General features: G+C 48.0%; 1 protein-coding gene across 1 annotated transcript in view; it reads right to left on the reverse strand.

The window, feature by feature from the left end:
* Positions 1–9,508, reverse strand: part of CABLES1 (Cdk5 and Abl enzyme substrate 1) — a 75,794-nt gene extending 66,286 nt beyond the window's left edge. The window contains exon 1 of the mRNA XM_033001134.2: positions 8,638–9,508. Coding sequence (XP_032857025.2) covers positions 8,638–9,176 — 539 coding nt within the window. The 5' untranslated portion in view covers positions 9,177–9,508. The remainder of the gene's footprint in view (positions 1–8,637) is intronic.
* Positions 9,509–27,846: the final 18,338 nt, after the last annotated feature.

The following is a 27,846-nucleotide window of genomic DNA, read 5'->3' on the forward strand; positions in this document are numbered from 1 at the left end:
AGTGCAGGTTCCTAGCACATGCCAGTATGAACAAGGAGTAACCAGAGCTTCTTGAACTGTAGGTATGGACTGTATTTGTGTACGCACCAATGTATGTATGTGATCCAGGCAGGCCTGAAGGCAGAGGGCCTTATGTGACCTCCATCTCCTGGTTCCTCTTTCTCCATCTCTACATGTGCTGGAGGTATTGGATGAAACCAGACATCCCTCCAGGTGACAAAACGGTCCTCCCTGATGCTGAAGGCATCCTAGGCTCTTGGGGTGGTGAGGCTCTGCTCTCCCCTCCTCCAGCACCATGCACCCAGGAAACTAAAATTCAGCAGATCTCCCTCTGAAGTAGGCTGGCGAAGCTGTGCTGCTTGCACCCTTCAAAGGGCACACCACCACGCTGGGGTTATAATCCACTTCTCTGCTAGCAGTCGCAGTGGGGAACAGGCTGCTCCAGTGCTTTGAGTTACCTCTGTAAAAAGCAATGGTAGTAACATCTGACCCTTTCACTGTGATGAAATTAAAATTGATGCTACTGTGCCAGCATGTACACCTCCTGATGGACAGGGAGACAGCTCAGCTCAGAGTCTCTCACCTCGTCTTCTTCCCTTCTGTTATATTAACCTCCGTGTGATCTAACCTTGTTGGAAGGCTGGGACCTCTCCCTGCTCTTCCACCCATGGCAGACCCATCAGAAACAACGACGCTGGGAACGCTGGAACCTCCCACACATTTCCCCATCCACCTTCCTTACCGGGAGTTGCTGACCCTGTACCTGCAGTGGCTCCTTCTCCATCCTGAAATGGGAAAGGAAATGATGCCCCACTGAGGGGAGAAGGCAGAGAGAAACCTGTCACCAGCCTTCCCATGCTGCAGAAGGCACAAGCTCAACTGCAAGGACAAAGACAACACCTACTGGGTGGTACCTGTTGAGGCTGCACTGTCACCACCACGGAATCCCAGTATCACTTCTCTATCCCTTGTGTCTACACAAAAAGTATGTGCAGACATGTCTTGTACCGTCATGGGCAAGGCCACACAAAGCAAACGGCACACGGATGGCTGAAAAAAAGTTACCTGCAAGCAGCCTGCAACTTGAGTGGCACTACTGACTTCTTGGAGCTCAACAGCCTACCCAAAGCCCAGAGAAAGGGAAAAGCAAGCTGAAAAGCTTCATTCCTGCTTGTTCCATGCAGCTCTGTTCCAGCTGTATGGTGTGGTGCAGAAAGAAGCCAACATGTCAACTTATAGATTTTTCCTGTTACACAAAATCAGGGGATTTTTTTTTTCTTTGCAGGAAAATGTATGCTTCTTTTGAATGCCTTTACCCATAAACTGATGTGCCTATGTCTGATTTACCTTGATAGCATGTAGGTTTGAAAACCTAATCATATTTACCCTGGTAATATGATTATCTGCAGAAGCACCAAAATGCAATCCACTGTCTGAAAAATTATTGTAAATAAAGTTATTTAGCTTTCTATTTTTTATTCTCACCAATATTATACAGTAAAATCCCTGATATTGCAAAGATTTACTTACTAGCATAACTTTATACATTAGCGCTTAATTTAACTGAGCAATTTTATATGTATGTTCAGGCTTTGCAGGATCCTGGGTCAGAAAGGACATACCTTCCTCTGCCATCCAAGACAAGCAGGGGAAAGCACATTTCCGTTGTGGTGAGTGAATCTTTTTTCCCCAAACCTCAATTTCACAAATTTTCTAGCCTAATCTATAACAACATGGAGGAAAACACAACTGCTTGCTAAGAATATGTGCTTGTCCTTTTTATTCATATACAGGGTAAAAGACTTTTTTGACAAAAAAAAAAAAAAAAAAAAAAACCTTCTAGAAAGGAAGGTAGCTTTTGCTTAATTTTTCAGTCACTTCTAAATTTTCCACAATAGAAAACCTTCCTTAGGCAAAACCTCTGAAATGTAGCTGCTAAGAGCAGCACTGACTTTGAAATACATCATGAGAACAGAAAATACATTTAGCATTCATGACAGGAAAGCAGTTGCTATGAACATAACACAGCAGACCCTGTAAAGGAACCTTGCAGTTCCTTAAATATGTACTCCTCTAAATCTGCATATTGAAACTGAAAAGCAAACCCAGAATGTCCTTTAGGACATTCCCACTGGCACATCATGTTTTCTCCAATCACCAGTGAAATTTTCTTCTCCTAACCAATTTGTGGAGCTCTTTACCCTACCCTTGCAGCAAATAAAACTTCTGCTAAGCCCTTCTTATGAAATCAAATACCATTCCTGAAATTTCTCAACATGTTATTTGCAAACTGCAGACTGACAGATACATACTCTCCATATGCCAAATTATGTCATTTCCATTTTCTAGGAATAATACTTCTTACAGCAAACTAGCAAGGGGTTTTTTAGTTGTGTTACAAAAAAAGCCAGCTCTGTATCTCACTTCACCTGCTGCACTGCTAAGCCTGGTATCTGGTGGCAGCCCCACAGCCATCAATAGCAATTCTGGGTGTGGAAGAGAATGTTTGTCAGAAAGGACTGATTACATCCTCGGAGGTATTAGCGTACATCTAAAGAGTAATTCTGTGGGTATTTGCATGGCTCAAATAGAATTTGATTTCCCATATTTATCATGGGATAAGTTGGTGTATGCTGAAGTTTCAGTGTACAGAAGTCCCAACATGTAGAACCAAACTTCTGCATTTTCAGGTTAAATTATGAAGACGAGCCTTTATGTTCATGTAATGGAGATCTTGCCTGAGAGACTATGAACAAGTGAAATCGGAGGGATGTGGTGGGGGGGAAACATAAAAAAACCCCAGGATTTGGTTCTGCTTCTTGTCTTTATCTCCTACCACACTCTCCACTCTACAGAGCCACTGGACAGCCCACCTGATATTTACTTCTTTGAAACGAGAAAGCCACAGAATTACTAAAGGTTGGGGTTTCTTCCTTTCAGAGAGTACACCTGGGGATCTCATATTTGTGTTTTAACTGTTTTGAACTATTCCAAACTAAGCTATATCCTCTACCAGAAGAATTCTCCAAGTCATAATAATTACAGATTAAAGCATACTTCTTATACAAAAGCTGTCATCAAACTATCATCTGTCATTATCCTATCTATCTACCATCAAACTATGTTTTGTGATGGTCTGGAGGGCTGGTGACTCACATGGTTGCTACTGATCTTCACCACTTCAAGATGCTTGCAGCAGTACCGCGCAGCAGAAAGCTGTGTAGAAGGTTCCTAAGGAAAAGGGCCTCTCTGACTGCCTGCACAGGAGCTTTGCTGGTGAAGAAAAGGGTGAAAAGAAAGATTGAGTAATGGAAATGCACCAACCACATAAGCAAACCTGCTGAAACACCTCGCTCCTCCGCTCTCCTGACAGCTAATGAGGGGTCACCGCATGCCAGCTAAGCACCTGCGCGGCATCACCACCGGACTTCCCAAGGCAGGGCTGGACGTAGAAAGCTCTGAATCGGTGGCCAGTGAAGGCAGCCAACACAAACACAACTCTCCACACGTTACCACCTCAGGTTTCCTCACAGGGGTTAAGGAGCACCCACCCAGACAGAGCCCTCTCACCCGTCCGGCTCTAAGGCCGTCTCACGCCCAAACCTGCCAACTCCTGAGGCTTCGGCAGACGTGGCTCCCTCTCAGCATCTGTCCCTCTGTGAAAGTGTCTAATTAATTCCCTAGTAGTCATGAACGCTACGTTCTGTCCCAGCTCCCCTTCAGAATCAACAGCAAAGGGCTTTTTTCCTTGTCTGATAAATATTACCTTTTTTTATCTTCCAGAGATGTTTGCTAAGTAGATTAATAAGAGCCTAAAATATGCCAGAGCAAAATTCTGTGGGATTTGTTTTTAAACGCTTTGTGTATTAAGGGAACAAGGCTGATGCATCTATGCTGTCCACCTGCCTGTGCATTATTGTATTGCAGTAACTTCTGAACCACTGGTCAACTTCAACTAACATATGAAAGACGACCACATTTCCCCAAGTTTCAAAGGAAGCAACAGAGGGAGGCACAAACCGGCGCCACGAACAAGCGAGAAGGCCGGCAGAGACCAGCAGTGATGGATGCCGGTCCATGCGATGGGGGGCTGGCTGTGCTCAGCACACGCACAGCTCAGAAAGCCCACGGGCAGCCAGCCACTGCCCCTGCACTGCTCGAAGCGACCGTGAGGAGCCAGCATCTCAGCATGCTCATCCTGAAGGACATGGGTGTGCTCAGTGTCCCCCGCGGGACTCCTGGAGGAGCCTGCAAGCTGTGCGCCTGGGGACTGCAAGCCCCTTCTTTGGGGGGCAACCGATTTACACGGGGCCTGTAGCACTGACAATGGGCTGTGAGGGACCTGCCCCAAGAGATGCAGCAGGACGCTGGTGCAGCCAGTGGAACACCCCTTATTACCTGAGTCTTAACCCTGTTGCTGAACGACCCCTCTTCAGGGTGGCACAGGAAGGCCATTTAGCCTCCTGAAGTGACAGCTGAAGTCAGTAAGCATCTCCTTCTTTAGAGACAGCAAGCATCAGTGGTCTACAGGGTCACACACCTATGAAAAGACTTAGTTCAGCATGTGTGCTTACCATTCACTTCTCAGACCATTAAATTGCTGTTTTCACGCTATTCTTGCATACATCATTCTGAAACTCGGGCTGCCTGAAGGGCTTTAAGTTCAGTGAATAGCAGAATCTCCATCACGCACAAAAGCACCGATGTGCTTCCAGAGGCTCACAAGCCAACTCCTGATGCTGGGATGACCCCACAGGGTGGATGGTGCCCCCAGCTCTTTGTTTTGCTCCTCTTTCAGGACTCTGCCTGTAGGACACTTGTTTCTGAGAGACTCTTATTTTGTCTCCAGTATGTTCAGTTTGGAGGCATGTTCTGTGGTGGGCTGAGCCTGCAGTGCAGCACCTGTCCGTGGCTGCGGAGGACCAGGCTCTGGATTCTCAGACACCCGCCATGAAACTGAACGGTGGGATTCAGCTCCTCAGTGGCATCCTGGAGGCCTCCTCCAGCACTAGCAACCCATCACATTTTGTGAGCCCTACAAAAGCCAGGCAGATCAACCATTCCAGTATCCCCCTTCGCTGCATCGCTCCAGAAGACAAACACTGAGGCCATACACAGCTCTGTATTTCCTAATGGGCTGAAACAAACATAATCTTCACAAGCTTTACTAATCATAAATTAATTTTAGAATTACTCAGGAAATGAGATTTGTCTTGTAGGTTGGTAATTTCTGAAGATAAATCTATTTCGACCATGATAACTTCAATGTCCTTTTGAGTGGACCTCCCTCCCAGTGATTACTCAGCAGATATTCCTCTGTGCTTCCTTCCCGGTACCAGCTGCTCCCAGAAGGAATTCTCCTGCCCATCTGCCTTCAAGCCTGACACAGCGACACAGACAAATGGGACTGTAAGCGATGTTTAAATTCCAAATCCAATCACTGATTTGTTTCCATTAGCAAAAAAAAACAACAGCAATCAACACAAAAAAGCACGCGGTCGTTTTAACCACCTGGCCGGCTGGAAAAGGCCTGATGTAGAAAAAGAAACCTCAGGTATGGAAACAGCAATGTTTTTCCCAAAGAAAACTATAGCAACAAGAATTCTAGGCATACATAAGAACGAGTACCTGGGACCATCATCTAACCTCCAGGATCTGAAATAATTTTACACCGGTGTTGCTGAAATCTTGTTCCACAGAGTTAATTAAAAATGAAGCTATTAAAATGAATTATAATTTGACATGAAGGAAAACCTAGCAGAACCTGGCCCTAGTTTCCAGTAGCCTCGTGTCCTCAGCCACCCATTCACCACAAAACTGAGACAAATTCCTTCTGCACTAGAGAGAAGCCTTTGGCATCAACAAGCTGACTTCTGAACAAGCGGGTTTTTTTCCATTTACATATAATTACACACTAGCCCCTGAACAGCTAGAAGCTCCATGTTCTTTTTTTGTATCGTTTGTTTCTTGTGAATACACATAGAGCACAAACCCAAACCACATTAATGATAACCTTGTTAAATAAACTAGTACGCAATTATACAAACTGCTAACACAAACAAAAAATCCAGGAAACTCTGATTATACGTTCACAATGGTTTCTGAAAACTAAATAAAAACAACAACATAAGGCAGCCTGTCTTGCCTGACACTGTAACAGAAAATGGTTTCACTTTACAACATAACTCACGTGTCTCAGCACAGAGGACTCGTCTGTCAAACGACACATCAAACTCAATTTCAAGCCCGCTGCAAGGAGAGTGGAAGGGTGGAAAAGAAAGACAGCAGGATGCACGCACGAACTACAAAAAACATCTCTGATTTTTCCTCTCTGCTTCTCCACATCCTTCTTCAGGTAAACTAATGCCTGTCTCCAGGCTGTTGCTGTGATTCCCACCTTGCCGTGCTGAGAAGGGCAGGCTATGCGCTGGCCATTTGGCTCCTTCCTCTCCATTAAGAGAGCAGCAGAAGGTCTGCTCGAACCCTCTGTCCTTGGGCTTGTGCCAGCCCTGTGCATGCCTACGATTTATCTTCTGTGCAGCCAAGAGTGAACCCAGCAACCGGAGCCCCTACCATGTCTTTTCATTGAGATGATGAGGAGCAAGCACTCCGTGCAACCTCTGTGGTCTGCAGCTGTCCATTCCTGATGTTTAAAAATATCTACTTTTTCCGGAACAGAAACAAATCTACCGAAGGCAGGCCAAAGTCTGCCCCAAGCTGCACATGTGCAGCGTCACGGCAGGCACCAAAGCCGGGGGCATCACCCAGAGCTCTCCTGCACCAGCACCAGCCGCAAGCAAGGGCTACAACAGCGAGCCTCACACTTGTCGGTGCAGTTACTCAAGGTCTCTGTCACAGTTCAGTTTAGCTCTCAAGAAAACAAAAGAGTTTGAGAAAACCAGCACTTTCCTTACATCTTACACCACAAGAAAATATACAGCACAAAGGAGGGCTGCCATAGGACTGGAGGAGCACGCTGACAAGGTTTCGTTAGGTGACTTCCCTTGTCATGGACTGGGGCTGTCCATTCAGCCTGTTAGCACACTAGCAGCACAGCAGAACTTGCATGATGCTGGATTTCTGGGTTTTAAACAAAAACAGTAATTATGTTTCCTTCTTAAACTCCACACTGTTCTCATGTAACAAAAAAGAAAAAAAAAAAAAGCATTGGTTGTGGAAGGAAAAATTCAGATAGGGGCAAGGGAAAACAATGACGGAAAGAGGAAGGGCTGAGGGAAGAAGTGATGCAGGTGAGATCTGAGCATCCTTCCCAGAACTGAGCACAGGATCAAATCCTGCAAGCAAGGAAAAGCATGGAGGATCCTTGAGAATCCATAAAGGCAACACAGGAATCCTGCCTGAATAATGAACTCATTAACTGGAAAGCCAAGGAGAATCCAGTCTCCTGAACACTAAGAAGGGGTGTGTGTGTGTGTGTGTGTGTGTCACACTGCTGTGCCGGTGATCCACAGCGCAACTAGAGGGTTGTCACTGCAGGAAAGGTTTTGAGAGACACATGACTGGGAGAAGATGGATAGTAACCCACCAGCAGGCATTTTACTTTGGAAGGTCAGGGTTCCCTAGCACAGCACCTGAAAAGGGGCTCAAAAAATCCACCGCTACAATCCAGATGGAAGAATTAAAAACAACCAACAGCAGGGCACACAGCTAAGACAACTTTCTCCTGGAATACCTCCAATTTCTCCAAGCTAGTTGGTTTTGAAAGGGATTTTTCTACAGCAATCTATGCTCAATTATGCTTATAAATTCTTGCAATAACATGTGACTCAAGGTCTACCTATTTGTCCAAGGGAGAAACAAGAAGGGAGTGTGGCAAATGGGGAATGTGGGAGTGGTGACCCATGTGGGCCTGGGGAGGGCAGTTATTTCCTTCGGCTTCTTCCCTGGCTCTTTCTCGCACCCCCCCCCCCCGCCCCATCCCAGCCTTTGATAGCTGAGTAGGATGTTGAAGAAGTGAAGGAAGATGATTTTGTGCCCGTGGAGCAATGAATCCATATGCATTTGCACATTTTTACATGATTGCACCTTCTTCGCCAAAAGTCTCAGCTTTTCAAGCAGGTGAGGTTGTTCATTTGAGACGAGCTTATTAAAAGGCAAAAGAGTACCCGGCGGCGAGGAACAACCCAGAGGAGCACGAAGCGCTTGTAGATAAAGAGCTTACTCAGGGAGGCAGCGAGTCGCTCCTTACACCGCGCGGGTACGCACGGGTGGAAAGAGCTCCTTCCCCTCTGCGGGCTACAGAGCTGGCCACCGTGCTCTTGGCCGAGGGTCGCCCCGCAGGGGTGTCACCCCGAGCAAGGGGTGACAACCGCCGCGGAGCGCTGCCCGGCGGCTGTGGCCCCCGGACGCCCGCCTTTTCCCCTCAGGAGCCAAACTTTCGGCCACGGGCGCCCGGGGAGAGGGCTTGGCCACCTCCGCAGACCTGTCCCTTGCCCGGTCGCCCACCCCCGGCCAGGCGCCCGCCCGGTCCCGCAGCGGGAGAGGCTCCGCGCCGCCGCCGCGAAGGGGCTGCCGTGACCCGCGGTTGCCGTCCCCGCCGCCCTTCGCCCCTTCCCGCGGGACGAGCCCACCGCCCGCGCAGCCCGCATCCCCGCGGCGCGGCGCGGCGCGGCTTACCGGGACCGCTGCAGCTCGAAGGCGGCGGCGGGGCCGGGCTGCCCCAGCTCTCCGCCGCCACCGGCGGGGCCTTGGGGGCTGGTGCGGCCGAAGGGCGCCGGCAGCACCCCCGCCGTGAAGGAGTTGAGGCGGCCGCGGCTCCCCGCCGCCGCGGCGCCCAGGAAGGCGGCGGCCGGCACCTGCACCGCGGCGAAGGCGTCCTCCTCCTCCTCCTCTTCCTCCTCCTCCTGAGCCCGGGGGGGCTCGGCGGGCGCCGCCGGGGGGCTGCCCAGCCGCGGCGGCGGCGGCGGCGGCGGGGCCTGGCGGGGCCTGGCGGCGGGGCCGTCGTTGCCCGGCGGCGGGGGCCGCCCGTCGAGGGAGATGCTGGTGAGGAAGGAGAGCGCGGCCTGCCTGCGGCGGGGGTCGCTGCGCGCCGGCGGCGGCTGCGGCGGTCCCGGCGGCGGCGGCGGCGGCGGCCCCTTCCTGGGGCAGGGCTCCGGCGGCGGCAGGGGCCCGGCGGCGGGACTGCCGGGGCTGGCGGCGGTGGCGGCCGCCGCCATTGTCGGCCGGCTCCCCCTCCCCTCCCCTCAGCTCAGCTCCCCTCCCCGCTGGCCGGGCGCTGCCTCTCGCTGCCTCCCCGCCTCAGGCGGGCGGGCGGCGGCGGGGCATGGGTGCCGCCGGGGTGCACGGGGGGGGTGCGGGGGGGGGGGTGCCCTCCGCCCGGCCGCGCCGCACCGCGCTGCCCCGGGCCCCCGCCGCCCGCCCGCTCCGTATTTATAGGTGCAGCCGCGCCGCCGAGCGCCCTGTGCAATAACACGGCAATCACGTGTGGGAAACGGGGAGCTGGAGGAAAACAAAAGCCCGGCCAGCAGCCCGGAGGAGGAGGGAGAAGGGTGGGTCTCAGCGAGCTCCCTCCTTTCAACCTCTTTTTTTTTTTTTTTTTTTTTTTTTTCCCTTTCACCCCCTTCCCTCCTCCTCCTCCTCCTCTTTTTCCCTTCCTGGATGCGTGGGGGCGGGCTGGAGCCGGGGAAGGTGGAGTCTGTGCCCGTAGTACGCGGCACATGGCCCTGGGAGCCCGGCACCGGCGGCACCGGCCCCGGGGGCTGCGCGGCCCGTCCGCCCGCGGCTGCTGGAGCGGCGCCGGCCTGCCGCCGTGCCGTGGCAAGCGGCCCCGGGTGCTGCCCCGCTGTTTTTCCCGGGTGGGAGGGTCAGCGCCCCGGGGCAGGCGCCGGCTCCCACGGGCGCGGGGCGGAGGGGAGCAGCCGCGGGGTAAGCGTGGCTGCGGCCGGCGTGCCCCCGCTCCACGGGCGGCCTGCTGTGCGTGTAACACATCGCGAGTTCCCTAACCCGTCAAAGCAACCCCCCTCCCTAGCCCTTCCCTCAGCCCCCTGCCCAAACCCTTTCTTCTCCCCTGCGCCGGAGAAAGTGCGGCAATTTCGTTTGCCCCCTCGTATGTAGCCCAAGCCCCAAATTTGTGTATTCCCTGTCTTTTCCGAAGCGGTGGCTGTTGTGCAGCTGGCTGCAGGTCTCTGCGCTCCCTCCTCCTGCAGCTGTGGCTTGGGAGGGCGAGAGGCCAGTTCTACCTCAGCATAAAGCTCCTTCGTTTCTTCGTTACTTTAATTTGATCAACTCAACCGTGCTACAAGTGTTCTTGCCCGGTGATGATAATTTCATCAACGGCTTATGTAAGGGTTGGATAACAGATACATACAAGCAGCAGAGCATATGGTTGTTGCAAGATAGCAACGTGCGCCTTCTTCATAAAGCATTACAATGACTTGTATTACATTCTAATTATGGTTGACAGATGATTTACCAGCCATCTCAAACTGTCAAAAATATTGTAATGTCCCCTTCAATTTTATCAAGAGCTTGCTAATTTGATTAAAAAAAAAAAAAAATGATCAATGAGAGTAACCCAATCCTATTATTGGATGAAGCTATAGACCCAGGTTTGCGCTTCTCTCAAAACTGACCTTTTGAGCATTCAATGACTTTAGAATCGAGCTCTGACTTGGATTGATTTCTGAAAGTTTGGCCTTTACTGATACCAAGTGCCACAAAACCTGAACTTTAAGGGGCCAAGTCCCAGGGGCGCACTCCTTATGCAGTAAGGATGCTGTACGGGCAACATGCTGAGCAGGAGGCACTGAGCAAGGGCATAGGAAATGATGGAGGAAGGGGATGTTTCCCAGATCTCGCCTTCTTAGAGAGGTAAGTGCTCTTTTGAGATGGGCATTCTTGTTTCAAACTGCTCTCTTGAGGTTTAGGCTGATGCTGTCTTTCCTAACAGAGGGCACTGGTGTTCCTGTGCCACGTCAGGGATGGATCATTTGGACGGGAAGTGGGTCGGCCTGAGTGCTTGATTCGCCTCCCCAGACAAGAGCCCAGCTGGCATCTCCCATCTGCTGGGAGGATGCTCTGTACCCCTGTCATTGCAAAGTGTCCTTTAAACTTCTGTTTCAGAGAGGGAAGACCGAGGACTTCCAGGCCTGCTGCCTTGTTTTGATGGGGCAGGCAACGCCTGTTTCTGACTGGAGGCCCTGTCCCTGCAGTGGGAACCAGCTGGATGTCTGATGTTGGGGCAACGATGTATTCAGCTCTTGTAGAGGAGCTCCATGCTCCTTTTGAGACAGTACTGCTTTTAAGAGAATTCATGGCTTTTTGGAGGAGGGCTGCTGGGCCACAGAGAAATGTTGCAGCTCTGTAGCATGTTCACTGGATGCTGACTTCTGGTCCAAGGACTGCTACTAGATGGTAGGTAGGTCATGAAAGTCAGGCTTCCCACATTACAGCTGAGTAAGATATACCCTGGGATTTTTTTTTCCTCTTGCATTTCTGTGGGGAAGCAGCCACAGTGTATATTTTTCTCTCAAGCTCAAAAGCTTGCTATGGCAACTGAGTTCTGGAGTGTATCTTCCAAATCCAGCCTCTCACAAGATACAGGTCTGGGAAGGAGAACCACCACCAGAATGCCAGGAGGGGTTCCAGAGGTTGGTCTAACTCAGGACAATTTTTATGAGTGCAGAAGTGTGCCTTCCTTTAAGAAAATTACTCTTGTGATGAGATAAATCACTCTCTGTTGTAGGCATTACTTTACATGGAGCCACGACCTCTGTTCTAGAGCTCCTCTAGAGCTGTCTGAGAGACAAGTGTTACCCTCCCTTGTCCACATGTGCATCCAGGTGCATTCTGACACCTGATGTTTACAATACTGTCTCTGAGATCAGGAATGCTTATGTCAATGATTGAGCTTATTGAACCTCCTTGCATCAAAATGAGAGGGATTGGGACAAATTGTAGGTCTCTGCTAGCCTGGCTCATTCAGCTGAGCTCGTCACCCAGAACAACGTTTGCGAAGTGCACGTTTGTGCTCGCCAGCCTAACTACTTCGGTGGACCCAAGCTGATGTCCAGGGTCTAACATACACAAGCTGCCTCTGGAGGTAGTCTGTGTGCACAGACTGCCTTTTCCAAAAATCACATTGAAGGGGCTAAAACTTTTCCTTCCACTGCCTGTGAGAATAAACTGATTTGAGAAAGGCACATACAAGAAGAAAAGCATGACTTTTTCAGTCTGAAGTTGAAGCTATTTTTGATAACGAGTGGGGTACCACAGTACAAAGATAATTGGCATGTTAGAAATACCAGGTTCTCTAGACCTACTTATACATTCAGTAGCAAATTTAAATGAATGTGCACAACCTAAGGTGAATATTTTTTTCCACTTACTTATGTCCTTTTGATCTGTGCTTAGCAAAACTAGATGATTACATGTGCTATAGTAGTCCTGTCTCCTGGAGGATATGTGGAAATGTTAAACAAACTGACTTTGCCGGCTGAAACTTTTTTTCTTTGGTGGGGAACCAGTGGTTGACTAGAGGAAATAGCAAAGCTGAAAGGAAACCCAGAAAGACATATTCTGGAAGCTTGCTTCTGTGACTGTTTTTTCAATCATTTCCCTCTCCGAGTTCTCTTCCAACCAACCAGCTCTACCCAAGTGCAAGCAAATGTTTTTATTTCAGAGGTCACAGGTTTATGTAAGTGGTTGGATGACAAGTGGTAATAGGAGTGGTAGAGCATGATGGCTTTTTCACCCAGTGCACCAAGAGCTGGAAGAGAGACTCATCAGTTGTGGGTGTTCCAAGACAATGTGGAATTTGAGGAGTCCAACAACACAGGTGAGTGGAGAGGCTGTCTTTAAAGAGATTGAAGAGCGTGGAGGGAGTTTGGACAACAGTGAAAGCTCAGCAATTTTCCAGTCTGAGAAATCAGATTGGAGAAACAGTGCCTCTGCATACCTGCCTTCAGAGGAAAGTTAATCCAAGTGTGGAAGCCTCATGTTGCCTTGGGGTTACTTCAACTAGTGTGAGGGCAGCCTGGCTGCAATGGAAGCATGTGGCCAGCAGGACGTGTAGAGCCAGTCTGAAAGGCCACAGACCTTGAGGTAAAACTGGGTTTCTGAGTGGCTTGCCAAGTCAAGCTTAAAAATATCTTTGCAGGTGAATCAAAAACTTCGCCTGGAAATTGCATTAGAGGTAAGATTTATATTATACAGAGAGTTAACGTTGCAGGAACAACCGGTCCTGAGTCAGCAGAGTGAGTCACCAGGCCAGTTCTTGAGTGGCCTCAGCACAGCGTTTGCCTGCTTTAGTGACAAAACTAAGTTTCTTGTTGTCACCGATACTTGTTAGAGCTGCAGGACCAAGGCAGATAGGGGAAGAAAAAGTAAATGCAGTTGTGTCTTGTAATTTTGACAGGCTTGTTTTCTGACTGTCAGGATCGGTCAGGTGACGCTGTTACGCAAAGCTCAGCAAAGATGCTGCCTGGAGATAACGCTTCTGTGCTCCTGTAGTTGAGAACGGAGATCATTATTACCAGTGGTCATGGATATCACTATCAGATCCCAACAGTCAGGCAGATTTCCTGTAGCCTGTGAGCACTCTTGCTGTGCAAGACTTTGGAGAAACAAGAAATGTGCAGTCTCTATAAATACTTTTTTCTTTCCGTCCCAGAGTCCCTTTTCAGGAGAGAATTGCACTTCAAAAGAGGAAAGCAGTTGTAACATTGGAGAAAGACTTGGAATATGAATTTAATAATCCTTTTGCTTAGAAGGAGTGTCAGGCAGAAAAAAACTAGAGAGAGTTTGAATACATTTCACTGAGAGCCATAGTTAAGAATGGAGATTGGATAAAGACCGTACAAATTCTTTACAAAAGACTAATACTGCATCTGGATAGCAAGACCTGTTTTGTTGCCAGGCCCTAACCTTCAGTCTGTTGTAAATTTAGCCTGATTCTCAGAAATGCTAAGTACTTATGCTTCCAATTGGTGATTTTTCAGAAGCCTGAGTGTTTTACTTGCTGAGGGCCACCTTTGATAATTGAAATGTAAAAGCTTGACACTACATTGACTGTCACTTTGTTTGAAGAGCAGCATTCCCTGAATAGGTGTAGGTCCACACTTGCCTCTCTGTGAAGAACCTAACTTTGTTTGCTTGCATTGTTCCAGGGTGGGTGCCAACATTACCAAGTTAATGTAAAACCAAATTTATATATGGCAGCAGGAAAGCGAGATTTGCAACTGCCTAACACCATGGAATAGTGTGTGTGACTGTGGGGCAGGACGCACAGAACCCGGTGCCCTCAACAAAGACAAAATGGTATCTCTGCAGATCGGCTGAGGTGTGGACGGTCAGGGCACCCAAGCTGGCAGTTATTTTAGATGCCAGGGGTGCGGCATGCGTGGTGTTTTTGTGTGCATTCAAAGGTTCCTGAGATCTTCAGCAATCTAGGAGTGCACATATGGGCTCTGTAGTCAATTTGATAGTCATTTGTCTCCTGGAGAAATTAGGGCAGTCTAGTTAAGTCAAAACTGGAATCTGCATCATTACTCCAACTTACAGGACCTTTAGGTGAGGCAGGTGGCAACAGCCGTTTATTAAGAATACTTAACATTTTCCATTGCTAAGATCCATGCTAGATCCAATTCAGGCCAAGCATTTATTGGAAAACTTCGGTCAAAATGGTTATGCCAGCTCCAAGGGCAAGACCAAGAAAAACACATTGCTTCACCCACATTAGAAATTCTCGTGACCTTTCCTTTGAAATAGCCCAGCATCCTTGCGCCGAGACAAGAATTCAGGAGGTGGGCTTCTGTCTCTGAGGTGGGGCTGGCGAAGAAGGAGGGGGTACCCTCCCTGTCAAAATCCACCCACCTCTGTCCAATTTTAAGCCTCTGAATCATAGTTTGCGTATGCTAGCTAGGGACTTATTCCTGCCTAGCAGCTAAAACTGCCAGTGAGGATATATCTTCATGGAGCAAACCTCAGCCTTCTGCATTTGCTGAACGGGCTGAGCACATGCAGTCCCCAGACCTGCAGGAGCACTGGGAGGGATGTTCCCAGCTGGAATGGGGGGGCACAGCGGAGGCAGCTGCTGGACCACGGGTGCTGAGCGGCCAAGCAGAGCGGAGGAGAGAGCAGCCTGTTTGGGTGTGGAGAGAGGAGCTGCAGGAGGAAGAGATGCCGTCCTCGGGTCTGATGCGTACACGCGGTGGGGACTGGGGGTTTGCACATCCAACATGAATTCCTCCTCACTTTTTTTTTGCATGCTTGAATTTTTAAAGTTCCTTATTCAACTTAAGCTGGCTCTGAGCTTTTTTGTTGCTGCTGTTGTTTGCTCGCTCTATGTGCTGTCAGATCCCTTAAAGACCCACACTAAACCGGGAGCTCTGTTTTACTGGGTGCTGCTAAAATGTTCTCCCATGCCTCAGTGAGCTTGTGGGATAACTAGACAAAACAAGGAAGGTGGCCATGTCGGAACTGCAACTGGAACGTGGCCGTTGCTGGCTCCTACTGGAGTGATTAAATGGGAACAGGGCCACATAGCTCCTCCCTCCCTTGAAAAACAAAAACTGTGGGCACTTGTACAGAAAACAACCCCTGTCTCTGTTTGTCCTTGTCTTGCTGCAGTTTTCTTCTGTGAAATCAGATTTAATTTTTTCTTTTTTTTTTAAGTTAACATAGGCATGAGGTTCAAAATGGAGTAGTCTTTATTGAAGCGAGGAATGGGCAAATGTCCTGCCTGCCTGGAAATCTTAAGCAGAGGTGTAAATAAAAAGCAACTTGTAACTGCAGTAGAACAGAATGACTGGACGCTAAAAAGAGCTTTTTTAAAGTTTCCATTAAGTGACAGCTGTGATTTATCCTGTTCTTTGCCATTTTGAGACATCTTGGAATTGAATACAGAATCATTGGACATTAAGATTTAAGAGGGAAACCTGGAAGAACATCCGTCTTGATCACAGCATCTGTTAAATTTTAATCACCTTGGGATAATTTTAAAACGGGCTGCAGGTTTCTGAAACATTCATGTGAGCAAGTCCTTCAGTTTGCTGGCTGCTGAGGATAGGAAAATCCTCCAGTTCACAGGACAGTCAGACCAAGGAGCTGAGTGAGAGTGAAAATGCTGTTGACACCTTCTCAGACACGGTCTTCAATGAGTAAAAACATTAAATAAATAGCATCTGAAGTTCCCGGAGGGACGTGCTGTTGGAATGTTTCACTTCAGAGGCTCTCCTAAGAATTCAGCTTGACTGGAAATGTTTAATATCCAAGAAAAAGAAAAAAAAAAAAAGTTCAAAGGATTTTTTTTCTCCTCTTGAAAATATTAAATTCAAGGAATGTGACTCAAAGGGGAATGAAGGAGGCAAATGGAAAACTTTTTGGCAGCGGGAGCTGGGGTTTTGTGTTCAGCTCAATGGCATCTTTCGGTCTGCGTGCAACGTGATATCCTGTGAGTGCCACGCTCTGTTCATTCCAAAATTTCAGGGAAGGTTTCAGAGCCCTTTTAGCTTTGGGAGATCCTCAGCAGGTAGTGCTCATCGCAGTCTGGTCTGGAAAGCAGGTAACCAGAGGGGAGAAATAAAACTTGCACTTGCACCCTTGTGTTCTGTGATCTCGGGCCACCTGCACTGGGGCCTGGGGGGTCTGCAGCCACTTCTCCTTGCCCCCGGGACAGGGCACGGGTCCTGCCTAGATCCTCTGAGCAATACTCCCAGGTAAATAATTGCCACTGGCAAATTTCCAGCATAATAAAACCCAGCCAAGTCATCTCTGCCTCTGTCCCAGGGTGGTCAGAAAAATTGGCACAAGCAACTGAAGGAAGGTGGAATTGGGGGGGGGGGGGGGGGGGGGGGGCGGGATATGGGGCCAGCCTCAGCTGCGGCTTGGGTGGGAGGAGGATGGTGGGCAGCTCCTCTCCCCAAAAACCTCTGAGCTGCCAAAGGCTGTGCACCTCCGATGCTGGCGTGTGCCTGGCCAGGGGGTCCCATCGTGGGCTGGGTCAGGCCGTGGGCTTCCCACCACAGCCCTCCCAAGGTCTTTCATGGCTCCCTGCAGCCCTGGGCTGCCGCCGCGGTGCTGACATGGGGCTTCCCAAATCCTCCTTCTCGCCTTCATGTCGGGAGGAGAGGGAAACCAGCAGCTCAGCCCCAGCCCGAATAGCCATAACTTGCCCACAGACATATTTTATATAATGCAATAGAAATTAAAGCTGCTAAAAATTTGTTTAAACAGGATACGTTTCTCCTCTGGATATATGGGCAGGAAAGTTTTGTAAGCAGCAAATGGAAATGACATAAACGGAAAGGTGATCCCCTGGCAAGACAGATGCAAAGTCTTCTGCTGTCTCAGCTCAAATTGAATAGCACCTTGGTGTAATAATCTTCATGTTGAGATCAATGAGGCTGTTTCAGTCAATGAAGTATTTAAGTGTGGAAGAAAGTAAGGGAAGAGAGACAGCATTCAAATCAAAATATGAAGATTCAAGCTTCCTCGAGCCCCAAGGAAAGGATAAACCCATTAAACTGTGAAAAAAAGTAAGAGCTGGAAAGAGTCTGTCAGATCCATTCTAAAATGTATTACAAAATAAAACTTGGTTAGAGACCAGAAAGCAAACTGAAAGAAATGGCAATGTAGCAGGAGGGTGTGTTTCTCCTAGCATGGCATTTGGTATGTATTTGGTGCATCTGCAGGTCTCTCTGTTGGGGAGTATGACATGCTGGTGATTACTCCTTCCAAAGTAAAAATGAATGGTTTAGTTCTAATTTACTGCAATGTCTTTGGAGGTGGCTGTTTTTTTGCCAGCACCTCGGGAAAAAAAAAAAAAAAAAAAAAAAGGAAATGCTTCCAATACACACCAAAAGAAATTAACAAGATTTTGGCTCTATGTATATATATGAATGTGTGTGTGTGTGCCTATACATATATATTTTTTTTTTTTTTTTTTTTTTCACTTTGCCCTGCAGGAATGTAATTTCAGCTAGATGTAATAGGACATGATACATACATTCAGACTAGAGCAGTAGAAGGAATATGTAGCAGAATTATTCTGCTGGCTGTTTTTGGAAATGTTTTAGCCGTCTCCATGATGCCAGTATGACAGTGTTCCTATGGGAACAAGCTGCCTCAAAGCAAGAGGCTTCTATAGCCAGAGTAGGTGAATGCTGGCTAAAAAACCTGAGGTTTAGCACAGAACTAAATAATCTGTAAATATCAACTATTCTGTGATATTCTGATTAAATTCATTAATTTTCAAAACTAATTGAAAGAGTTCTTTTCTACTCTGCCAATGAGGCAAGATGCAATCAGCCACATTCAAACAATCATTAGGACTAATCCTCAGTAGTAAAAGCTTGTTTGCACCCTCCTTGCAACCACAGTGTTACTTCCCAGGGCTGCACTCTAATGATGATACCTCTTTTGAAAAACACCATACTGCAGGAGTAATCCCATAGGCTTTAATGGGACTACTGCTGGATTAAAGTACTATTCTTTGTGGGGGAGCATATTAGAATCTGTCTTTATGCTAACTTTTGCCTTAAATGCATATCTCCTCTGAAAAAAAAGGTCTTGTGTTGTATATTGTAAGAGTTTTATGTTGCCTTAATGTTGACTTGCAGCAGGAGTTTACAGAAGAATGCTCACAGAAGAAAACCCTGGAATTCCAAAGCTCTGTTGAATATGCCTTGAAAATATGGGATTCTGGGGAAGAAAAGCATTGATCTGACCAGTTGGTCATAAACCACAACGATCGCTGCAGCTAGCTCCATACTTCTTTGAATCAATATTCTGAGTGTTCATTCCCTGAACTGAAGCTGATCAAATATATCTGTGCTTTATTTTTAACTCCAAGCTGTTAAAATTGCCAGCAAAGCATCCGTTATGCCCGTAAGTGACATGAAGGAGACAGGACTTAACCTCCAGTTCTTTGCCATCCCATAATGAATGAATGTACTGGAAGTTATGGGGGGGCTGGGTCTCAATTTCAAGGAAAGCTTCTAATTTGGGGGAAATACACAGTTCAGTGGAGTCAGATGTGCTGTACATCAAGGGTACAGAAGTAAATGAAACCTCAAGTGTGGTCCCATCATGTCCCATCCAGTACTGTGAATCCAGAAATACCAATTTTCTAGTGGAAATAAATGAAACAAGGATGTCAGAGTTGTACTTTCCAGTCCTGGTCTTATCCCTCCTGTAACTACTGCTCAAATGTCTTCTCTAGCCCTGTTCTCAGTGCTGGTTCATCTGTGTCTTGTCTCTGCTGGCATAGTCCTGGCTTCCCTTACTGATGCTCTAACATCAGTACAACTCCTCTTGCACTCGCTTGAGGTGCAGAGGGTGGCCAGGGTGAGACATCTACATGCTAAAGGCACAGGGACCATTTGTGTGTGCCATTTCCCCTGTCATCCTTAGGGCAGATGATGGTGAGGTGGCCCTAAGAAGAAGTCCTAAAGGTACCTAAGACACCTTTAGATTTAAGACACTGGTAAAAACCTCCAAGAAAAGGGCTTGGTGATGATATGGTATGATTGGCACTTGATATTAAGAAACCTGAATCATGTTTCAGGAGAGCTCTGCTGCCCGCACTGGTTTATGTGGAACTGGTGTTATGGACCACCCAGCAGCTCACAAGGGGCCACAGGGTCCCGTTTCCCTGTATGATTTCACCTGAGTGATTGTTCATTTTTGGGGGTAGGAAGCATGTTTGGGAGAAAAAGAAGTGAGGAGGAACAGGCTATAGGGAAAAGTTTAAAAATTTGCGGAATTTCAATTAGTATTGAAGTTAATCTTTCTAATCTCAAGAAATTTCCTGGTTTAAATTTCCTACTGCTCTAAACAGCAACAACATGTTACCACCTCTCCCTGTTTTTGTTCTTGAGAAGGTACAGGAATTTTAAACTGACTGACTACGATACCTAATCAGCATTTCAGTGGACTGAATATAATACCTGATAATACATCCTGAAGCATACTGTGCCCTTGGAAACAAGCATTTGCAGTTTCTGTCTTTAGAACAACCCTTATAGCTCACAGGAGAACCACACAGTGAAAACATGGGTGTGCTAATCCTTTGTAGGCTCAATAAGACATGAATTTTGTTTGAATAGCCATCTGCTGGTCTTGAGCCTTTAATATTTGCTTGCCAACCAGAACAAGATAGGTGAGCGATATGTTACTTTTATTGCTCTGTACAGAGCATACCTGGACTGCAGAGAGAAGTGGGAGGATGATGGCTCATAAAGGTAAGAGAGTGACAAATGCAGGTAAGGTCATGTGTCCCAGAATTTCAAATGCTCAAATTCAGTATGCTATTGTTTCTGAAGTGGATATTTTTAAAGGACATCAAGCGGCTATTTAAGGAAATACATTACAGAGCATTAAGAGCGACTTCCATGAAACATCATTTTAATTGTGCCTGAATCTGTGCAGTTTTGCCCCAATTCAGAGCCAGAGGACAGCATGTGGTGAGGCAGGACACTGTAACGCTCAGTGCCAAACAGACTGAGGGCCAAAGCTCTGAAAGGGGCAGATCGTGCTCAGGGAGGATCTTTCTTTTCCCTCTGCCATTTGAATGTTCCCTTGCAAGTGTTATAAAATGTAAATGGAATAACCTTGTGTGGGTGAAACCTAGAAAGAGAAAGTCCCCACCTGGAACGTGCCAGCCCAGTTCACTGTTTGCAGGATAAACCCTGTTTTGCGCCAGGGTGCCCCATTTGGAATAGGAATTTTCCTCACCCCAAATAACAGCGACATGGGACAGTGTTGCCCTGAGGGTGAGTGTTTTTAGAGGGGAGGACAGGCGCAGGTGAAAGAGAAATGGTTTACAAGAGAAATGGGACTGATTTTTTTCCCCATGAATTCACCAAGATGGTGCTATGCCAAACCCCCGGGCGTGGGATTTGCTGGTTTTCCACATGCCATGTGGACAAAGAGCCTTTCCCCTGGACATGGAGGGGATCCCTGACCTGGGCAGTGCTCCCCGCTCATCCCTCTGCCCACCTGCAGCATCTCCTCTGATAGCACCGTGGCCCCGTGTGCGCAGAGGATGATTTCAGCAGGCTGTTTGAAGTCCATCAAAGCAATCTTTAACACACTGTGACCAACTTAGAGGCTTTTTTTCTTTTCATCCAAGGAAGAAAGCACATCAGGTCCTGGATGTGGCAATGCTTTGTCTTGTGCTGGAGCACGGGTGCTTCAGCAGGACGGACTGACAGAGGAACATAATCTCTGCCCTCGCTCTTCCTGACCAGGGCTAATGAGGCTGTTTTTCCAGTGAATTTCCAGTTAGGCTATTAAAATAAACTTCTCCCTGAAAGCTTCTGCCTTGAAGCAGCCACTCTGCCTCCGTATTTGCCTTTGTTCTATAACTCTCGGTGCTGTTGAATGGGGCTCTCCTGTCCCAGGCTATTCCCTGTGCAGCTGAAATTAACCCCTACACAATCCTAGAGAGCACTCATACCCCACTTTAGTCACACAACCCCACTATTTTAAGGATTTAGAGGCATTCTGCCCCTGTGATAGTTATCTGAATGCCTCCCATCATCTATATCACAACCCAAAGTGAACTGGGTGTTGTGCTGTGCCTTGTGTGCATTTTGTCGTTATGTCACTAGGCAGGAGGGTTGGGTTTTGTCTGTTTTTGTTTTGTTTCGTTTGTGTTTTAATCATCATTATTTGCAGCCAAATTCTAAAGTCCATGGTTGGGGCCCCTATGGTCAAATTTTGTTTAAGTCTTGCTAGCGGGGGGGAAAATTGAGTCATGACCTTATGAACACAAGCCAACAGTCTGTTGTGGCAAACACACAGGGGGATAAAAAAAATATGATGATTCAAGGCAACAATGTCCTCAACCTGAGATCATCATTTTCATGAAGGCAGGGGGTAACAGCTGTCTGTTCATCAGAGGATTATATCTTCCTGTTGTTACTGCTGTAACCCTAAATAAAAGCTCTAACGCCAGCACAGTGGCGTGCCTAGGTAACACAGCAATGTTGGGTATAAATCCCTCCCTTCTGCTTTGAGGAGGCTTCTATGGATGGGGTTGTGTTTCTGGAGCCTAAACTAAACTATTTTTCCTGTTAGGTTCGGAACTTGGACATGGAAATAATCTTCCTTCTACCACAGATCCCTTTCTAAAACCATAGGTGCAGGGTCTCCATTCTGCTGAAGAAGTAATTGAAAGGCATATACAAATACAGTGTTTAATTCCAAGATTTTCCTGTATTTTGGTTAAAACCTGATGGATTCTGAAGCTTAGGTTGTGTTAGATTTAAAAACACATGACCATCCAAGAGCACAACATGAATGAATATGAGCATTAAATTCTGCTGACCATTCAGTTGAAAATTTTTCCGCTGCATGTGATTCCAGGACAAATATTGATTGAATAACCTCTGTGTGTGTGAAGTATGGTCTGACACCCAGAGTGACCTTTCTCTTCCGTGTCTAATCACCAGAGATAGCTGTAAGCTTCCTTTTGTATCCCAAATCTTGTTTCATAACCCAGCTCCCCTGCTCTTTGGAACCTGAGTTTCTCCGTTTGTTTGTTCAGCCAGTTGAGGTCTGCTGGGATATTTCTCTGTTTGATTTGCTTGTTAGCTTTGTTGCTGGCTGAAATGGCCCGGGGCTGGTTTGTTGAAGGCTTTTTTTTTTTTTTTTTTTTTTTTTTTCTGGAGAATTGGTGGAGGGTTTTGTTTTCCACAAGTCAGCCAGCATCTCTGCACGTGAGGTTTGCCTCGCTGCCTGCTGCTCATCCACCTGGGTGGGCAGTATGGTGTGCGTGCACACACGTGGGCACTGAGAATCCACCGGGTCTCCCATGGGTTTTATCTGATGGGCCTTCCTTTGTGTTTATAAAAGCACCAGCTGATATTTTTAGATGCTGATTTTTTGGGATGCAAGGCGCTGACAGCTTTTCTTACAGAGATGCTGAGCCCTTGGGGCAGATGAAGAGGGGAGGGGATCAGGTGGTATTTGTTCAGGGTTGGATCAGCCAAAGCTGGGAAAATGGCCAATGAAGCAGAGCAGAGGAGTTCACATGAGATGCTCTCTCTTAGGGATGCTCTTTGTTACAGGGAAAGAGGAAAAATATTATAATTGACCTAATAATTGCTTTTCACAAAGGCAGAGTGCATCATATAAGGCTCCTATAGAGCCACAGCCTCCCTGGAGGCTTCCCACAGGGAAGCTGGGCCCCTGCACACACCTCTCTGTAACCAGCCACCCTCTGCATCCTGGGGACGTGTGCTAGGAGCTGCTGTGGTGGGAGCCAGGGCCTGGATGGATCTGTCTGTCATTTGTGCCCTCACCAAAATTACTAATGTCCAGGCCTCCAGTTCCCAGCAAGGACATGCGCATCTGTGGAGCACACATTGCTCCCTTCTAGCCTAGGAAACAGAATTATTTCTTTTCCTGTTAACTAAAAATATTCATATAATTTTCTCCTGAGATTATGATTCTTGCTTCTTTATATAAATATATATATGAAAATAAACACACACTATATCTATCTACATATCTATATCTATATGTCTATATATAGCCCTGCCCTCCCCTTTCCTTCTCTTCTTACAAACTGAGCAGTCCCAGTGAGAGGACAGTAACTTTCCATCACAAATGCTTTTCCTGTGACTGTTTTTCGCTTTCTAAGCCTGCCACATGAAAATAGGCATAATATTTTCATTTTGGCTGTCTATAAATCAATAGAAATTTGACTTCTAGAAGGTGTTACTAGAGCAAATAAAATTGTACTAGCATTACTACCTTTTAAAAAAATATTCCTACGATTTACATGCAGATAACCTGCTACTTTAAAAAGCAATGTGATGATGAACCAAAATCTCTGTTACACAGTCGTTAATTACAGCAATTTCGGGTTTTGGTTGGTATTTGCTCTGTTAGGCATCATACCTCAAACCAGTATGCTCACACCTTTCTGTTACATTTTCTTAAAGACATGATTAAGACCAAATCTTAGTCTTCACAGCGCCCAGCCTGTGTCTGAAGCCACGCACCTGCCAGACCGAGGGGGAAGGGGCGGTGGGAAGCCATCTGCCTCCCCTGCCAGGCCTAACCCGGCCAGTAAAGCCTGGTGTGCAGACTCCAGCTGCCCGCAGAGCTTCCTTGGGGATTGCATCCTCTTCCTCCTCCTCCTCCTCCTCGGCATAATGGCAGAAGATTGCTTTCCCTGAGGACTTTTCACAGAAACAGTCTGTGCTTTTAACGTTAGCTCAGCTGGCAGAAAGCAGCAGCGCACCGAGCGCGGTGCTGTCAGTGTGTTCAGCAGGGAGAAAAGCACCTCTCTTCTCTACCGCTGAACCCCACCGTGCCTCCCGCGATCATACTGGCACCTCCAGGTGGGTCACAAGTCAATGTGGACACTGTCAGCTTCTGCTGGCCTGCTCCTTCTCCTTGGCCTCAAGGTGCTGCCGTGTGTACAGCTCATTCCCTCTGCTTGACAAAGACGGGACCTAAAGCAAGACGTAGGAGGGACTTAACATCACCTGAGGTTTGGATTTTGCTTACCGTGAGCAAGCATTGCTAAGGCAGCCCCACAGCACAGATGCAATCTCAACACAGTCTGAAAGGAAAATATAGAAATATTTCCTTTAATACCCAGCACAGGGATACTGTTACTGATTTGGTGCTTTAGCCAGCTCCAAGGTGGGACCTTTTGCTAGGGTGGCAGGGTGCTCCCAACCCTCAGTGTCAGGGTATGTGAGATGGCTCTTTTCCTCATTAGCATTTCCACTAGGATATCTGCTTATTTTACATGAGAACAAGCCTTCCTCCTCCACGGAGGGTGTGAGTAAGCTCTATGTTCAGATGGCCGTCCAGACATAACCTCTGGTGCAGGAAATCTCTGAGCTGCATGCAGCTGGGATGCTGCGCCACAGGAAGAGCGACTTGCTATACTTTACCTGTGTCTTTTTCTATACTCTCTCTTTAAGTCACATCTATGGCTCAGTGGACCTCTGCTCCTACTAGATGTGCGGCTCTTCCCATGGCTATTTCAGACATATGGACCAAGCCTTGAAGCTGCCTTTCAGTTTTAAAATTTCAGTACAGGGGAAAGGAGAGCTTCTCTAGGATCTGGCCCTTGGTCAGGACTGTCCCTGCAGCACGCACGAATGCTCGGTGCGCTGACGTGGAACAGATCATGCCGGACCATTTTGCATTTGGGTCACTGTATTGACTGCTCACTTTGCCCGACATGTTTCACTGTTTGTTCCCCTGGTACCTGCTTTGGAAATCCCTGCTCCAGAAATATCTACTTGCTGAGTGAGCAGGCTGAATATTAAGTGAAGGCTAGAGAGACCCTTGCTCCTTTTCTTAAGTCATGCACTGTCAGAGGCTGTGGTTGAGTTGGACGCCAGCTGCCCACCAAAGCTGCTCTGTCACTCCCCCTCCTCAGGCGGACAGGGGAGAGAAAATATAATGAAAAACTAATGGGTTGAGATAAGCACAGGGGGAGAAATCATTCACCAACTACCGTCACAGGCAAAAGAGACTTGATTTGGGGAAATTAATTTATTACCAGTCAAATCAGAGTAGGGTAATGAGAAATAAAAACTAAATCTTAAAATACCTCCCTCCACCCCTCCCTTCTTCCCGGGATCAACTTCACTCCTGATATTTCTCTATCTTCTCCTCCCAAGCAGGGCAGAGGGATGGGGAATGGGGGTTGTGGTCAGTTCATCACCCATTGCCTCTGCCTCTCCTTCCTCCTCAGGGGGAGGACTTCTCACACTCTTCCCCTGCTCCAGCGTGGGGTCCCGCCCAAGGAAGACAGTCCTTCATGAACTGCTCCAACGTGAGTCCTTCCCACAGGCTGCAGCTCTTCACAAACTGCTCCAGTGTGGGTCCTTTCCACAGGGTGCAACCCTCCAGGAACAGACTGCTCCTCTGTGAGCCTCCCACGAGGTCACAAGTCCTGCCAGCAAACCTGCTCCAGCACGGGCTCCTCTCTCCACGGGGCCACAGGTCCTACCAGGAACCCAGCGTGGGCTTCCCACAGGGTCACAGCCTCCTTCGGGCACCCACCTGCTCCGGCGTGGGGTCCTCCGCAGGCTGCAGGTGGGTGTCTGCTCCACCGTGGGCCTCCATGGGCTGCAGGGCACAGCCTGCCTCACCGTGGTCTTCCCCACGGGCTGCAGGGGAATCTCTGCCCTGGTGCCTGGAGCACCTCCTCCCCCTCCTTCTTCCCTGGCCTTGGTGTCTGCAGAGCTGTTTCTCTCACATATTCTCACTCCTTCCTCCAGGCTATTCTTCCACATAGTTCTTAACCTTTCTTAAATATGTTATCCCAGAGGCGCTACCACCATCGCCCATGGGCTCAGCCTTGGCCGTCGATGGGTCCGTCTTGGAGCCGGCTGGTGTTGGCTCTGTTGGACACAGGGGAAGCTTCTAGCAGCTTCTCACAGAAGCCATCCCTGTAGCCAGCCTGCTACCAAAACTTTTCCACGCAAACTTAATACAGAGTGTTTTGCAGCTCAAACATAGATGACACTATGCATATCAGCGTTCATCCAGCTGTTTCAGTCACTTTAGAGTTTCTTTGCCACATAGCATGGAGCTGGTGAGATGTGGGAGCAGTCTTCCTTCTCCTGGAGAGCTGAATTTGAAATCACATCTCAGCCTCCTTTAGACTGAGGGTTAAACCACTCTTCTCATGCACCTCTTTGAGCCCACTCTCCTCTACCAAAGTGTGCATTTTCTGCACCATTACCAAAACTGGCGGATCCTCCGTGTCTCCTCTCTTCTTTAAGGCCCCTTATTGCGACAACAGGGCACGCTCGTTGCCACACACTGTCAGGTTTTCAGTGCTGTTCAACTATGGGACAAGGAATCAGTGGTTTACAGCAGGGATGACTGCTTTGTTAACTCTGATCTCCCCACTGATCTAATCCTTCTGGGTACTGCAACTTCACCTGATGGAGGAGGCTGCAGCAAAGAAGAGTTAGCAGGAGTCAGGTGTCATCATAAGGCTGTTGGGTGGAATTAAATCTTAACTTGCATCCCTCTGGAAGCTGAAAATATAAGTGGGGGCTGAAAAGTGGTCTCTGCTGAGGGGCCATCATGTTGAGATATGTTCCACACTCCTGTTGGTAGAGCTCTCTGAGGCAGAGATGGTCTGCCATCAGAGAGCTTTGCAATAGCAATGGTCATACCTGCACGCAAGTGGTGGATGTTAGTTTGGTGTGATGCAGGCGGGGATGGATGCCTGTGCCCATCCCACAGGCAAGACTTTGACTGAGTGAGCTGTCTGCCTGCAGACAGAAGCACCTGCAGGAGCACAGCTTGGACTGAAGCAAACGGGAGATGACAACACATAGAAAAAGAGGAGACCCACTGATGTTGGCTGCCTGGCTTGCAAGCATCACCGGGCAAACCCAAGCTTGTCCCCAAGGACACCTCCAAAGCAGCCCTCTGGAACTGACATGTTTATTGCCTTTTTTTTTTTTATTTATTTCCCCATCTCCTCTTTCATGGAAAGCATTAGAAATGAGGTGGGATTTTTTTTTTCCTTACCCTTTTTTTCAACCTAGGGCTGCAACCAAAGCCTTCAGCATGGAACTTGCGTCACAGCCTCAGCTGTGCGTGCATCTCGTGTGACAGGACTGCCTCATATCGATGCATGGCTTAAAAAAGGTTACTTAACAAAGCTAATTTGCAGAGGGAAGTGAGGGTGTGGACCAGCTATTCACACTTAGCAATGCTTACAAACTGAAAGTGTCTCACTTGGGACCAAAAGGCAGACAAGTGAATGAGGCTGACCTGCTTCTACTGTGTCTTTTCTTCTCCTACTGGGAGGACACAAGACATCTCCTGTGAATTTTGCCATCTCCGCTCCGTTGGGAAGCAGATCATTTGTTCCAAGCAGCGTCA

This window comes from Tyto alba, unplaced genomic scaffold (genome assembly GCF_018691265.1).
Source record: "Tyto alba isolate M040663 unplaced genomic scaffold, T.alba_DEE_v4.0 Super-Scaffold_27, whole genome shotgun sequence".
In the NCBI taxonomy this organism is placed as follows: domain Eukaryota; kingdom Metazoa; phylum Chordata; class Aves; order Strigiformes; family Tytonidae; genus Tyto; species Tyto alba.